A 15,834-nucleotide genomic window follows, 5' to 3' on the forward strand; every position below is an offset into this window, starting at 1 on the left:
TAGGAAGGTATTGGGCTGAATCATTTTTGGTGGGAGAAAATGGACATTTGCCTTTAATTTATAAACCATATAGAAAAATGTCTCTGTTTTGACATTATTTAACAAAATACTCCTATTTTTAAAACTTGATTTTAACAAAATCGAATTATGTGTAAAACTCGATATCCTCAAAATCAAGTTCTACGTATATTTTTAAGTGAAACTTGACATTGCAGCAATGTCAAGTTTCACTTAAATTTTCAAAATTTAAGTGACAAAATATACATAAAACTGAGTTTAAAAAACAGTGACATTTTGCTAAATAGTTTCAAAATTGGGGCATTTTGCTGTATAGTTTGTAAATTAGGGACAAATACCCATTTTCCCCCATTTTTGGTACTAATTGCAATGAAAAAGCTTTCCTTCATTGGGCTGAACAATTTTAGGTACTGAATGCGCATCCATATATATTAAATAAACCATTTGAACTTTGATTGAGATGACATATCTAAACTTAACTACAAAAATATTGCCAAACTGGCTAAAATAAATAACACAACAAATGGGTCTGGAAGCCTACTATAAGAGAACCAGGAACGTAGTAATAATTTCATAACGCAAACACACAAAAAATGGCCTTGTATGTGTTTGGCTATTAGTGACCAAACAAGATGGAATTGCATTACTGCTGTGCACACTGCACTCTCGGCATTGACGGCTCATCGTCTTCATCATCATATGCCTCTTGGAATTGCTGTTGCTGCTTCTTACGTCTCATCTCATCCTCGATGTTAACGTCATGCAAAGTTGTCTCCTCACAATCGTCCAGCTCCATGTCTGTCAAGTGCTTGCTTGCCCTTGGGGGTAGTAATGTTTCTAAAGTCTGGCATTGTTCCGGGGAAATAATTCCAGAGTCCGGGAATTCCACATTAAAGTGAATGTAAAGCCGGCCCCTCATAAAGGGCCTCTGGTGATGTGGCATTCCCTCATCGTTGATTGCTTTGGATTGACCTATATTTAAGCATAATCGATGAATAAAGGAACTAATTTTTATTTATTTATTTATTTTTAATATGTAAATAAAGGAACTAAGAAAGTTACAGTGGCAAGAAATTGAAAATCATGAAGTCACTGAGTAATACCAGGCTTAATGACCTCCCCGGGATTTGATTTGATCAGAAGCTGTCTGCCATCAAGATGGGTAAGGGCAAATTGAAATCCACAAAGAGCCTCTGTTAAATTGAGGGTGTGCTCTACATAAAGATCATCAAACTTCCGCTTGAACTTGGGGTGCTCCTTCAGTTGCAATACAAAAACAATGTCTCCCGTGATAGTATCAGGCTATAAACAACAGGAAATAAGAGCAAAGTTAAGTCAACACTTAAAAATGGACTACTGTTGTTTCACAAGAAATACACCAGCCAATGCCATAAAAGCTGCCCCTTTGTAATCTATAGCCAGGACTGGAGAATAAAATATGGTCAAAACCGTGAAGTCAATCCCAAACGTAATTTCACTTACAGCTTCATCAGCTTGTCCCTCAAATGTAATCTTCTGGCCATGTTGCATCCCTTTCTCAACATGCACCTCCAGCACCTTCTTTTCCTGAGTAACCTTATTTCCTTTGCATTGTGGGCATTTATCTCTATCACTGATAACCTCACCTGTATTAAAGAGAGGTGCTTTCCAGAATTAAAAACTGTATAATCCAACATCAGAACTATGGAGCATAAGTGTCTCAGTTAAGTACCTGTGCCTCTGCATTCAGGACAGACATGTTGCATCTGTTGAATCATCCCCAATCCAATCTGTCGGGTTGTGATTTTCATTCCTGTACCTTGGCAACCATAACATCTCCCAGATACTCCACTCTTTGAACCTTTCCTGAAAATTTAGGGATGGAATTAGACCTCAGTCATATAGTTTTCTCCATTGAGAGCCATTTCTTTCATCAATATATCTACCTTAAACATGCTTTCATGTTAATTGGGGATATTAGGGAAGGAGTCCCAGCTACTGCCATTTATAGGTATTCTGATATCTATATACATTTAAGTGAAGCGGGGATGGAGAAGGAGGGCCAAGATCCAACACATTGAAGAAACAACAATACTCACATATTTTTTATATTGGCAATGGCAAGTTAAAACAAAAAACAAAAAAACAAAAAAAAAAAAAAAAAAAAAAAAAAACAAAACTTTTAGGAAATAAGACAATGAGAAAGGGAAGAAATAACTCCAGCAATAATTTTACAACAAGAGGAGCAAAGAACCATAAAAAAATTAAGTGAACACTCCTTTATAACAATTCAAAGGAAAATATAATAAGCTAAGATAGGTGAAATACCCTTTACATTTTTGGCACAGAGCATTCCTTGAAAGGGAGAGTTTCTTGCTTGTGCCATTGTATAGGTCCTCCAAAGAAACCTTCAGAGTATGCACCACATCCTCACCATGTTTCTGCCTTCTTCCTCGTGAGCTGCTGCCTCCTGAATCAGAATACCAGTTAAAATGTTGATTATAAGTTTATAACCAAGCATTTTATTTAAAGTGAAAGGCCAGATGTGCAATCTTACCACCAAAGGCTCCTCCACCGAAAAATGACTCAAATATATCAAATGGATTATGGGCTGGGCCACCTCCTCCCATTCCCTCCTTGAGAGCATCTTCACCATATTGGTCATAAATTTCTCTCTTCTCTGGATCGCAGAGAACGTCATAGGCATGGGCTAGTTCCTTGAACTGGCTCAGGATGTCAGTAGAGTAGTGTTAAAAAGAAGTAAAAGAAACCCTTGAATAAAGTAATGCATGGCTTCAACAGGTATAATGCTTATATCCTCATGTCTACCAATATCATTTATATGATTTGCATAAGAACATGTAGAATTTCTAGTGTGTGTGAGAGAGTGTATATGCATCTACATACCCATTTATGCATCTATATATGTATGTATGCATCTAAGTATAGTCTGTGAGGACCCACCTTCTCAGGATCTCCACCTTTGTCGGGATGATTCTTGATTGCAGCTTTTTTATATGCCTTCTTCAGTTCATCTTGACTCGCACTTTTTGAAACACCAAGAATCTCATAGTACTTAGTGCTGTCACCTTTCTTCGGACCACGTCCAAACATGCTTGAAGCACTTTAAAACCTCTGATTACTCAAAAAAACAGGGGAACTCCAAAAATTGAACACCACAAATCTATAAAGGACAATACAAAATTCCAAAATCTTTTTGCATAATCAACAATTGTAAAATAAATAAAACACAAGGACACTAGTTGGTAGTAACATTGCATAACTAAGTAAATGCAAACATGCATAATGGGAAAAACATGCACAATCAAGCTTACAATTATAACTAAAGGGCTTGTTTGTTAGAACTGGTTTCCAACATCATTAAAGGACGTTTCATCTTTTATATAATCATTCTCATCCTTGAAACCACCTTCCTATATGTCCAAGTGGTAGTGGTTGCCTTCCAAAATCTCCATATGAATTCCTGCTAGTTCCCAACACTAAAAAGCTTATACAACTCGCAACAAATCTTTAACTATATGCCTCATCTCAGTCATCTTTGTCTACTATCTATGATTTCCTCCACCTCCACCTCCACGACCTCTACCACAACCAACCATAGCTGAAAGTGTGAAATTTGACTTGAATCTGAATTTTGTGGCTTAGATCTAATATTCTTGCTTTGATACCAATTAATGCAATGAGAACTTAGTTAAGGTGTAGAAGAGGGGTATAAAAAGAAATTTTGAGCAATAAATCATGATTACAACTAAGGGAAGAAAAGTGGATTGAAGTTAGAACACTAAAACATTAATATCCAGGATCAACGAGCTTAAAGAGCTCAAGAAATATTCAAATATTGAGTGAGTTTGGCATCTCATAGTTTTTGGTAGCTCATTTGCTAAACATGAGACAAAGATAAAAGTATGCTTATTTTCAAAAAAGCTAGTTATCTTGCTTATTTGGTAAAAGGTAAGAAAAAAAAGGAAAAAGCTAAAATTTATTTGCCAAAAGAACATACATATAACAATCAAATCCCAACTATCCAACTTTACTTTATGTCTTTTTAAAATACTCTAGAAATAAATTTTAGTTAAAGACTTCAGACATACTTTCACTTGGAAAGACGTGATTTTTAATAAGACTTCTCTCGGCATAATGTTTAATCATGAGATTTTTTTTTTTCTTTTTTTCTTTTTCAATGGTAAAGACACAATATTTGATTGTGTTTGGAAATAAAATTATGGAATGGGACATAACTCGACAAGATTCAAGAAGTTCAAGGATGACGTTGATCCAATTTTTAGAATGAAGTTGTATAATTCCAGATAATGGTAATTTGTTTTACATAACTTGCTCATGTTACAAACTGAAGAAAGTTTCTCAAGCTTGTTATGCACAAGTTCTTATTGGCATATTGAGGCCAATGAGCTATTCCTTGCTGTACTTAACACTACAGAGAAAGAAAAGATGGAAAATATAATTTGGAACTCCAATAGATCATTGAAAATTGAAGCCAAACTGGAAGGTGAGTTTATCCAACCCAGGGAAAACTGATGTAGGCAAGTTTCAAGCCTAAGGTAAAAAAATGGCCCATTAATCCATTGTTGTCTTTAAGTAATTTAAAAAGTGAATGAAGTTGGATGATTACAATTTAATTGTTGTGTTTAAGATGGATCAGGATTCTAGGGTTCCTAAAAGCTATTAAAAATAACCTCTTTTGAGTCATTGTAGCAGTCTTTTCTTATCTACTCCATGCAGTTTTAAATTTGAGTTTTGAATCACAATATGGATGTTTTAGCATTCCAAGTTCAATCCTATTTTTTAATCTTGCTTTACTGTTAAAAATTTCTTCTTAAATCCTTTTTCTACGCCATATCTAAGTTCTTCTCACTGCATCATCAATACTAACTCACAAATTTGACACTCTTATAAGCCCAAAACCCCAATACACCCAATCTTGCTCTCTCATTCAAACAATAGACAAATTATCAACTCACACACACAACTATCTTTCAACCCAAAAAACTAACAAACTAAGAGTCTTCTCCTTTTCCAATATGAAATGATCTTTTGGTCCAAAGCCACCATATCTTTATAATGTTGTTGATATATAACACTTCAATAACTATTCCTTTGTGGACAAGGAATATCAAATTACTTTTTTAGCTAGGAATATATTTTCCTTCATTACCAATTAAACCAAAACCAAACCAAAGTCGGAAATCAAGACGATTTCCAACAAATCTCCACTTTGACTCAAATTTCATCAAGCAATCTTTTCATCTTCTCCGTTTTTTTTTTTTTTTTTTTTTTTTTGGCTACAGAACCACCTTAACCTAAACAAGCTTTCTAAAGCCAAACACACATGCTTATAAGGAATAAATTGCAAAATCTTACAAAAATATTTTCAAAAACCACACAAGGATCAACCTTGAACTTTGATACCAATTTATTGAGATATTAGAAGCTCTAGTACTTGTTTGTTCAAATTTGAGGCTAATAGAAGCATATTAACACAAAGAACAAATAAAAACATGAAATTACGATGATATATATATTTTTTGACAAGTAAATAAAACTCATTGAATAAGACCAAAAGTACACAAGGAACCAAAGCACACAGGCAGTGTCCTAAGGAAGCAGCAGTAAAACAATAATATTTAACATGATTAGGCCCACTCCATGCCTACATCCATGGCCACATGACTAGTTCTCACAAACCAAGCTCACACCTTAAAATAAGACTCATTAACCTATCAAAAAAAAAAAAAAAAAAATACAAACACACACACAGATCCTCTTATAAACACAAACTAATCCGAATCCCAAAACAAATTATGAATACTTACAAACTTACACTATCACAAGCCCAAAACACCAATATACCTAGTGTTCTCTTACTCAAAGAATAGAAAATTTGTTAACTCACATTATCTCACTCGAGAGTACCTTTCAATCCCAAAAACTACCGAACTACTCTTTGAAGAAATACATTCCATATTCTTATAAGATTCTTCCCTCTTAGCCCAAACCCTTTACACCTATTACTATTTTTTTTTTTTTAACAAGGAATAGGCTTTCCACACACAAAACCCAAAAAATAATAATATTCAAAATACAAATTTGAGACGTTTCACAACAATAATTAAAAATAGTTGCTCAATAATGATCGTTTAGGCATTACTGATCTCACAAAGTGTATTGTATTTCAAAATTTGAAGAAATTTTACAATGCCTCTTCCATTACCTTGTATATCATATCTTTTCTAGTCAATCAAAGGAAAAATAATTTTTGAGACAAGTAAAAACCCGAAAATGAAGTCTTAAACTCATCTAATCATGCTATTACATACAAACTCGAGTGTAACAACAACTCATCGATTATGTACCTATTTGTAAACAAATTCCAAATTTTGGTAATATTGACAGCCACAGAAAAACACAAGTACAAATTCTTGAGCAATTGTACCAATCCACAAGGAAAAAAAAAATTCAAACAAAATAACATCTTCATCAAACATAAACAACAAGCCCTATAGAGAGAAACAATAAAAAGTAAAAAATAAAATAAAATAACCCAGTTCCCACAAACATTAATTAAAAAAAAAAAACCCTATTTGATTTTTAAAATTGCAGCTTCTTTTCTATATAGAATGAACATCAATACCGCAGCTTTAACTAATTTTTATACAAATTTCAAATATGCAACATAATTTTTAATCAATTTTGTTAATTGAATTACAATTAGCTTCATATTGACCAAAAGGGTACACCCAATTTTTTCAATGCCACCAAAAAAAAAAAAAAAAAAAAAAAAAAAAACCCTAATTTCATAAGAATCTAACATATAGATGCGAAAGATCTAAGCTTTGCAGATCAAAAATTTAGAGAGATAGAGAAAGTACCTTAAGAGCGAGAGAGTTTTGTATTTGTATGAACTCTTCGTGTCTCTCCTCTGAGATTTTTGATGTTGTAGAGAAAGAAGAAAAAATAAAGACTCAATTTTTATTGTTGGGGATCTCCTTGATCTTAACTCTTAAGGAATGGGAATTGCTATTGCCAGAGATGTGCGGCTCTTACTTGCCTCTTTTTGATTGGTCACTCTCCTCGCTGCCAAAAGCGCTTTTTTATTGGTGTGGAAATAGCTTTTCCGCTTGGGAAGGGAAATTTAGGACGGTAGCGAGTTTGGTCTTGTTTTACCGTGCTGTGATTGGTGTGGAATTGTGGTTGTGTGTTTGAGTGGGGGCCACACGTGTGTGAGTTTCTGAGAGGCTAAGCACAAGGGCCAAATTTTGTCCGACATTTGGTTCCCCTCATGGTTAAGGATTAGGTCAATATGGCTCATAGTATGGGGTTTGAGTTTTTCACTTGGAGCCTGTTGTGACTCCTTATACCCTATTGGTAAGTTGTTTATCTAACTCATAAGTGATTATGATGTGTGGTATAAGCTAACGATTATGGTGTTATTATAGTCACACTAAGATAGGAAAGTTATATTAATTGACCCCCCATCTATTTTTTATTTTTTTTTTACCAAAAAAAAAGGTTGCCTAATAAACCCAAAAATAATAGACTTTAGCTTAAGGATTTATTGTGCAAAATGTTGTTACCGTGTTTGCGCAAATACTGGAAGTGTTATGGTATGTTAAAAGAGAGAAAAATAATAATATTTTTACAATACTTTTTTAACAAATTATAAGTTATAACTAGTTACTAATTTTGATTTTAACCTACCACTAAAATTATATTTTTACCCATTAATAATTATCGGTAACAAATTGTTACATATTCTTTATCCTAAAATAGACTCAAATTCTTATGCTAAAAAGAAGTTATATATCCATGATATTTTTATAATACTTTCCTAACATATTATTAGTAATAAATGATTACCAATTTTGATTTTAACCCATACCTAAAATTATTCTTTTATCTACTAATAAACGTGTCAGTAACAACATGTCATTTATTCTCTATACTAAAATAAACGGTAAATTTATCTGCAAGAAAAAGTGAATGCGATTGGCTGATGAGAAGTTTACTGTAATTTGTAGGGTCTCCTTCAAGTTTACTGCCTGATCTAATACGTCCGTTTCTGATGATCTGACGGCTGATGTTTGCGTCAAAAAGGAACACGTCGGTCAACAACGCGTCTGGTGATGTGTGGGTCGTTCATGCCGGCTTATCAAATCAGCTGACGACGACGTCGTTCTGCTGTCCATGCTTTAACGCGGCTAATATCTTGGATTCATACGTTTTTTTTACTTTGTGAGGTTTCGTGGAAATAAAAAGAACTCATACAGTTTAGGCCCATTGGGCCATTTTGTATACAATTTATTGTTTTAATTTTTTTTTCCACCTGAATAAATAAGCACGAAAAAGAAGGAAGAAGTACAAGGTAGGAACAAGGAAAAAAGTAGAGAAGTTGCCACCAACTTTTTACTCATAAGCCAACAAATTAATATTATTAAAGAAGAGTTGGGTAAAGGAAAAATTACACAAAACAACTCCAATTTGTGACATTGTCGGGTCAACAAAGTTTGTTAATTTAAAAGTATGAGTTACAAAACAACCATCAATTGACTAGTGAGGCTGCAAAATAGAGTTATGTGAAGGCAAAAATCATATTTTAAATGCATATCACCTTCAAAAATCATGTGCTTGCATGTGTCCCAAATCTGCAAATTTTGATACTCCAAGGAGTGTTGCACTTGCTTCAACTCTTGAGGTTTCTAGTAACTCCTGCAAATGCAGGATTTCTCTTCTCTCACTGATGCATCATAATTGAATTTTACATATGGTGGGACATGGGGTTCCTCATTTACTACTTTTTAGATTGATTTCACCTACATATTCCCCCCCCTCCCCCCCCCCCCCAAAAAAAAAATTGTGTAGAATTATAAATTTTGAGAACATAAGACTAAGGGTCTGTTTGTTTGGAGTGAAATAGGAAGGATAGAAAATAGGAGAGAAAAAAGTGGAGAGAAAACTGATTTTATGGGTGTTTGGTTTGAGAGAATGGAAAGATGGAAAATTGGTAGGGCCCAAATGTTTTCTCTTCTAACTCACCAAAATTCTATCTCTCCAATCTAGGGAGAAAATAAACAGAAAAGGAATAGTTGTAGTTAATGATTGAACTACCCCCACTTCTTACGTACTGGATTGTTGGTTGCTCTTTATTTATTTATTTATTTTTTACGTTTTTTTTTTCCATGGGCATGATTTTTATTTTTTAATAAATTTGGGTGATTGCCTTTTTTGGTGATTGTTTGTCACTTTTTTGTTTTAATTGTGTATCATCTTTTAACAAAGGCATATGAGTAAATTTATATAAACTCATTTTTTCCATTTCTTTACTTTTCCACCCCAACTAAACATAAATTATGGAAATTAAAATCCGTTCTATCCTCCTACTTTTCTATCCCTTTCTCAATTTCTATCATCCCACTTTTCCATCTCCCCAACTAAATAGACTTCTAAATTTGGTTACTAAAGGATCTAGTACTTGCCTTTGTTGTTGTCTTACCATGTTGTTCCCCTAGTTGAATGACAATTTTGATCCAATTTGAATTTGAATGGATGTTCATTTCATAGAAACGGATAGGTCTAGCTGAATTAGCCCAAATAATTTGAGATATTAAGCAATCAATGAACAGAAGTTCTAGAGAATTTTCTTTTGCTCCACAAAGAGGTAATATTTATCTTCTATAATATGAAACCTTTTTTTCATAGTCGACCTCATCGGGATGATTTACCATTCTATTTTCCATATCAACAACTTCAATTTCTCCTATATTTTCAACTTTCAGATTTTAACCACTCCTTGTAATTGCTCTAGTTGAGAATTTATCTAAGGGGTTTGGCTGTTAGAGCCACATTCAGGTGTTCCATCTTCCTAATTACCAAACTATCCATATTTTCTTGGCTTACAAATGGTCATCTCACACTTCTAATTATATCTTCTTTTGTCCCTTTTCCCCCCTAATCAAAAGTCCTAGAGCAAAGAACTTTTTGTTCTCGTGCTTTTTTGGGAAACTGAGTGTAGACATTGTATAGATTGGTGTGGTTGTAAGCAACTAATCTATTAAGATATGTTCTAGAAATATGTAAGGGTCTTATTAACTGATGTCTTTAGTGCATTTGTTGATGGATTATTTTATGAAAGTTTTGATAAAATTTTTATGGGAAATATTAAAAGTTGTTAAAAAATAAGTTACTTTTTTTCTTTTCTTATAAAAAGTTTTTAAAAATATTTTCTAAATAAATTCTCTTAAAGCATCCGTTAACTTTTCCCTATAAGTAATTTAACTGAATAAGACTACATTGAGTTCATACAATTTAAAAGATTGAAGTGGGCTAATTCGGTCTTTTTATGTGGTGCCAATGCAAAGGTCATGTGAGTTGCATATGACATACTTTTTCCATCCAAGTTAACAACCCAATTGATGGTAGGGTGCAGAGTGAAATACAAATTATAGTTTAGGATAGTAATCGTGGATTATGAAAGTTCAAGATGATAAATGTAAAAAAAAAAAAGAGTATAGTTTAGAGACATAAAATGTAATTGCCCCTAAAAAAAACATATACATTTTTGCATTACCAAACAATCATTTTATCTATTTTATATAACCACTATAACAAAACATCATACATTTCATTCTTTATTTTACAATTCATCCAATTAAAATAATATATTTTCTACTCACACAAAAAACAGTAATTGAACCCAAAAAACATCATCATCTCATGGCCAAACCAACCATTGCCCCAAAATCCAAAACAAATCCACCTTTGACCTAGCAAAAACCCACACTGACACTAACTATCCTCTCTAGCCACGACAACCACCAAAATTGTTGGAACCAAAACCTAAAACGAAATCCAACAACACCAGCATCAATGACCCACCCTAGCCATGACAACCATGACAACAATCCAAATCTAAGAGGTGGAGCTTATGAAATAAGGAAGAGGATGGAGGTGGGAGAGTGCGAGAATGGATGATGATGACCGACCCTACCAACACTAGGATTGACGAAGACAATTATTCTAAAACAGTGATGGTTGTAATCTGACGAGAGAGAGAGAGAGAGAGAGAAGAAATCATATACATGTTGTTGTATAATATCATCTATATTGTAGCAATATGTAAAAATTTGAAGAGCTGTGCATAATGAATGATTATTCATCATCTAAAATGAATTTATATTTATTTTGCATAACCCAATGAGAATGCTCTTATAACAATATATGCTTAAACCATTTATTTATTTATTTTAATAAAAATAATCATTCAATATGCAATTTTCACATCATGATCCACTCAAATATGGAAGATGAGTAATTTTTTGAATAGAATAAATGAAATTAATTTGTCATTTTACATAAAAACATCACGGGTGTGGTTGCCTTAGCTTTAATAAGGCTTCATTCGTATGTTTGTTTATTATTATTATTATTGTTATTGTTATTGTTATTATTTTATTTTATTTTTTATTTTACTTTTTCTTGTTGGTTTTTTTACTTTTTACTAAAGTCTTTATCATGGATTTTTCATACGTTGATCCCAAAAGGAAACCTAGTTCTCCAATTCTCCTCTTCTGCCCAATCAAAATAGGCGTCAATCCTTCTTTTTCCTTGCATCTTGATTCCTTGTCTACTCTTAATTTCCTTCGAATCAATCACATTCGCACATACGGTTTTGTGTGTAAAGTGCCATGGCATTGTTGTGGAGGACATTCCTATTGATTACCCTATAAATAATGCAAATAAGGTTGTAGTTTTCAAGAAAGTGATTTCTAGACAGTAAACACCAAAATTTGAAGTCATGGAGGAAACCAAGCTCAGCGATGACCTTAGTATGTTCTCTTTCCCTTTCCAAGATTATTAGTTCACTCTATTATTTTTGTTTCTTATTTATTTATTTAATTTAAATATTCATAATAAAAGAATATCAAGATTTTCATACTCCCTAAACCCCATGCAAACACATCAAACAAATGGATATTATTTCAAATCTTGCTCTTGAGAAAAAAAAAAGGGGAATGATATCTCAACTACAACTCTTCTTTTGTTTCGACATCAAATTTTTCATAGATTTTTATACATTAATTTGTAAAAAAATTTAATACACCAATTTAAAACATTAAATGTAGAACAAAAGTCAACCTAAACACAATCACAATCAAAATAAAATTATTACAAATTAAAATTGTAAGGACCCGATCTACGGTCCAAGCCCAAGATGTATAGGATTTTGGTCCAATGAGCCTAGTACAATAAATTTGTAGAGAGTGGGTCAAAGAACTAGACCCTAATGAGTTGAATAACGACTAGTACTAAATTGAATGACAATCAAACACAAATAAGAGATTCTGATATCAATGGACTTTCAATTCGAAGAGGTCACATTTGTATAAATTGATCACAATTGGGTACAAAGACAATTTAGGTTGCTACAGTGTTCTCTCTCTATTTCCTTGATCCCCTTCTCATGGAGGGTCTCTCACATTATATAGCTCCCTTTGGATCATCTTGATCCTACACTTGTTGATCGTCTGAGCCTTTACTTGAGTACTGGTCCCATCAGACACCCTCTTTGGCTTTCTGTGAGTTATGGTAGCCAATGTAGCAATGTTCTGAGGTCTTCTCCACATAAATGCGGCCAGAAAAGTAGCTGCAGTGCATTTAATGCGGTGATAGCAGCTTTTCCTTAGATATTTTTGGGTTTCCTTTCTTCCCGTATGTTCATGAAGCACATCTCTACCATTGGAGCTTTCTGGAGGGTCATTCTAATTGCTAGAATAGATATTTGAGCTGTATTCATCATATCCGAGGAGGAGTTCCTCCTCAGACCACCTTCCATTTGTTTCTTATTTATGAGACTTTAAATTGGAACCCCTAATGACTATTTGTTCTTCCTTGGACCACTTAACGTCCTCAGACCAAGCCCAAGGCCCAATATATGAACCTGGGCCCTTATCCCTACAATAGCCCCTCAAAATTCCGGTTTTTCCCTCTCATCCAAGGAGAAAAAGTGGGGTTTTGATTTTTAAGAGATGAGACCAACTGATTCCTTGATTCACACATTTGGAAGTGCGGTTTTACGCACTTCATAATTGCTACTGACGCTTCGTTGCCCACAAGGCGTCATTAATGGCTCCAGGTGGCGTTATGTTCCCTGCATCCAACGGTGAGGTGCCAATCCAACGGCTGATATTTTCCTAGAATTTTGAGCCGGAGTATTCCCACTCATTTTCTCCCTCTATATAAAGCATCGAGGGAAATCACTTTCTCCTTATTTTACAAGTCTTCAAACTCTCTAGAGATTCCAAACATTCAAACTCACAGAGCTTTCTAAGTTACTAGACTTCCCATACCTATTCTTCAAGAAATCCTTGAAAAAATTCTAAAAGCTTCAGAGATTTAAGCACATCTTAGTTCTTGTAAGTTTCTATTTCTTTGAATTTTTCCTTCTCTTCTCGGCCTGTCTTCTCAACCTTCCAGTTCTTAGTTCGCACTTTAACTTGTCCAGATGGGTAGATTCAAGCATTTTAGTAAACTCCCCTGCCAAAATAGAGGCCTTTAAGGATAAATATCACATACCCCAGGAAGTCGCTCTGCGATATTGTTCCTAAGAACAAATAGTGTCACATAGAGAAAGGGGGGAAGTCATCATCCTTATGATAACCTTCATAAAAGGGGGGATGACTCTCCCCATGGGTAGGATAACACGAGATTACCTCTTTAACCATAGGATATGCCCCCACTAATGTACGCCCAACCTCTTGAGGGTCCTAGGTAATGTTGATGCTCTCAACGAGCATCTACGCTTGGGGCTCACCTGGCACAATGTGGTCCACATGTACGAGTGTCACTCCCTCAAAAACGCGGGATATTATCTTAAGTCCCGATCGGACATTGTCAGATTCGTATCGTGTCTGCCTAAATCTGACAGGGTATGAAAGATGACTATCTGATAACTTCAAGAGCGTGGCATGATGGCCTTTCTTGCCCTGTCCGAGAGGGAGAGCCAGGTGGGATACCTTAGAGTTAGGTTCTATAGCAAGAGATCTAGATTCTTTGACCTCGACCATGTCAATATTTCTCTTTCATCCTGCTTTCTTTTGATGATGAATTTTAGCTTTCTAACCATATTTTGTTCCTCGGCTACCTTTGCAGATAAGAGGCACGTGGGGCCTAGGCTCAACTTTACCAATGTTATCGCTCTCAATTACCTGCTGAGATCTGAGATTTTTGTAATTGAAGACAGGCAGCTGTGAGTGGTCCACTTGATTTTGGACTTCCAGCCAATCTCGAAGATATATCAAGACGTTGGCAACGCTATAAGAGCGGGTGACCCAAGGTTGGCTCGAATTGACGTTTCGCGGCCAAATTTCTTAGCCTGAGACGATCTTCCACCAGTTGCACTGCCACTTCCCCAAATTCTACCTGAAGTAGCAGTAGTACTCGAGGAGGAGATTGCTTCATCACGTCTATCACTAGAGGAGGAGATAGACAAATTCCACTTTGAAGAAGAAGAGAATCCAAGGGTCTCCTTAGTCACCATCTCGGATGCCGAGGGTGAAGCATATAGGCATTCTAGTGTTCACACCCCTTTTTTGGTGATTGCCCGCCTAGACAGCTCATTCGAAGAAGAGGAAGATAGTATAACATTGAACAAGGGCAACAAGAGTTTTAGAGAGCTCATGGCTTCCAAGGGCAAGGTGTCAACTTCGAAAGAAACCACCAAGTCCCAAGTTCCCACTAATCTTCCTCCTCCTCAGATCCCCACCGACCTTGGACTAAAGCCAATTCCTGACCTGAAGAAGAAAAGGCCAATCGAGGTGCTTAAGGAAGGCGAGGTGGGTCCTCAGAAGGGGACAAAACAACAAAAAGTGGCCAAAGATGCCTAGGATAGGAGGTCCCAATCCGTGGACAACCGAGAAGAACAAAACAGGGCTAATGTGCGCATGACACAAATGCACATGGTCTCCTCGGCTAAAGGTGGAAGGGACTCTTATCCCTTGGAACGCCTCAGTCCGAGAATTCCAAAGGGGTCGAGCGGGATACATTGCTGAAGCCCTAGAGCAGCCTTTACTTCTTCCAAAGGATATGGAAGCTTATAGGCGCTTCAAGCAGAATGACATCTTCCTGTCCCTGAAGAGAGACCTTGCTATGGTAAGCAATCTACATACTCATGAATTTAGATGCTAAATTGTACTTTCGTTCTTTCTTTACTTTTTAACTCATATTATTTTTTTGTTGTCTTTGGGCAGATTACTCAACAAATTTCTGTGGCCGAGGAGTGGGTTCGTGACACTCGTAAAGAGACCGAGGCTAAGGCTAAGGCCTTCTCTCGTGCTGATGTTGAGAGACCATTGGGGGCCTTTAAACAGGAGTAGGTTGAGATGTCCAAGAGGCTTAAAGCAGCGGACCAGGCTCGCCTGAGTGCTGAGGCCAGTTTGAAAACCGTAGAAAGGCAGGTTGAGGATCAGCGCCAAAAGCTGCACTTGACCGAAATAGATCTGGCCATTTAAAGGCAGTTGATCCTAGATCTTAAGGTTGAGTTGCAGAAGGCCAAGGATGCAGCTTAACTGGCCAAAGAGGCAGCCAAGGTTGAGAAGCAGGCTTCATATCAACTTGGTGTGAAGGAGACGCAGATAAGTCTTGCTGATGAGCTTTCAGAGTTATGCAGGGATTATTGCAATGTGACATGGGATAGGGCCCTTAGCGTTGCAGGAGTCCTTGCAGACTCTATTTGGAGGCAGCCCGAAAGTGTATACTACCATTCGGATATCCGAGAAGTCCCCGGTGCTATCTCTTCTCCCCCTA

At 35.6% G+C, this 15,834-nt stretch overlaps 1 protein-coding gene across 1 annotated transcript; it reads right to left on the reverse strand.

The window, feature by feature from the left end:
- Window positions 1-419: 419 nt before the first annotated feature.
- Window positions 420-7,074, reverse strand: LOC126723110 (dnaJ protein homolog). Its single transcript, XM_050426393.1, has 8 exons — window positions 6,906-7,074; window positions 2,962-3,132; window positions 2,555-2,720; window positions 2,326-2,467; window positions 1,730-1,863; window positions 1,501-1,643; window positions 1,122-1,320; window positions 420-990 (listed from the first exon to the last, which is right to left on the reverse strand). Exons 2-8 carry the CDS (start codon window positions 3,109-3,111, stop codon window positions 662-664), a joined length of 1,263 nt encoding a protein of 420 aa, XP_050282350.1. The 5' UTR covers window positions 3,112-3,132; window positions 6,906-7,074; the 3' UTR covers window positions 420-661.
- Window positions 7,075-15,834: the final 8,760 nt, after the last annotated feature.

This window comes from Quercus robur, chromosome 4 (assembly GCF_932294415.1).
Source record: "Quercus robur chromosome 4, dhQueRobu3.1, whole genome shotgun sequence".
Taxonomy (NCBI): domain Eukaryota; kingdom Viridiplantae; phylum Streptophyta; class Magnoliopsida; order Fagales; family Fagaceae; genus Quercus; species Quercus robur.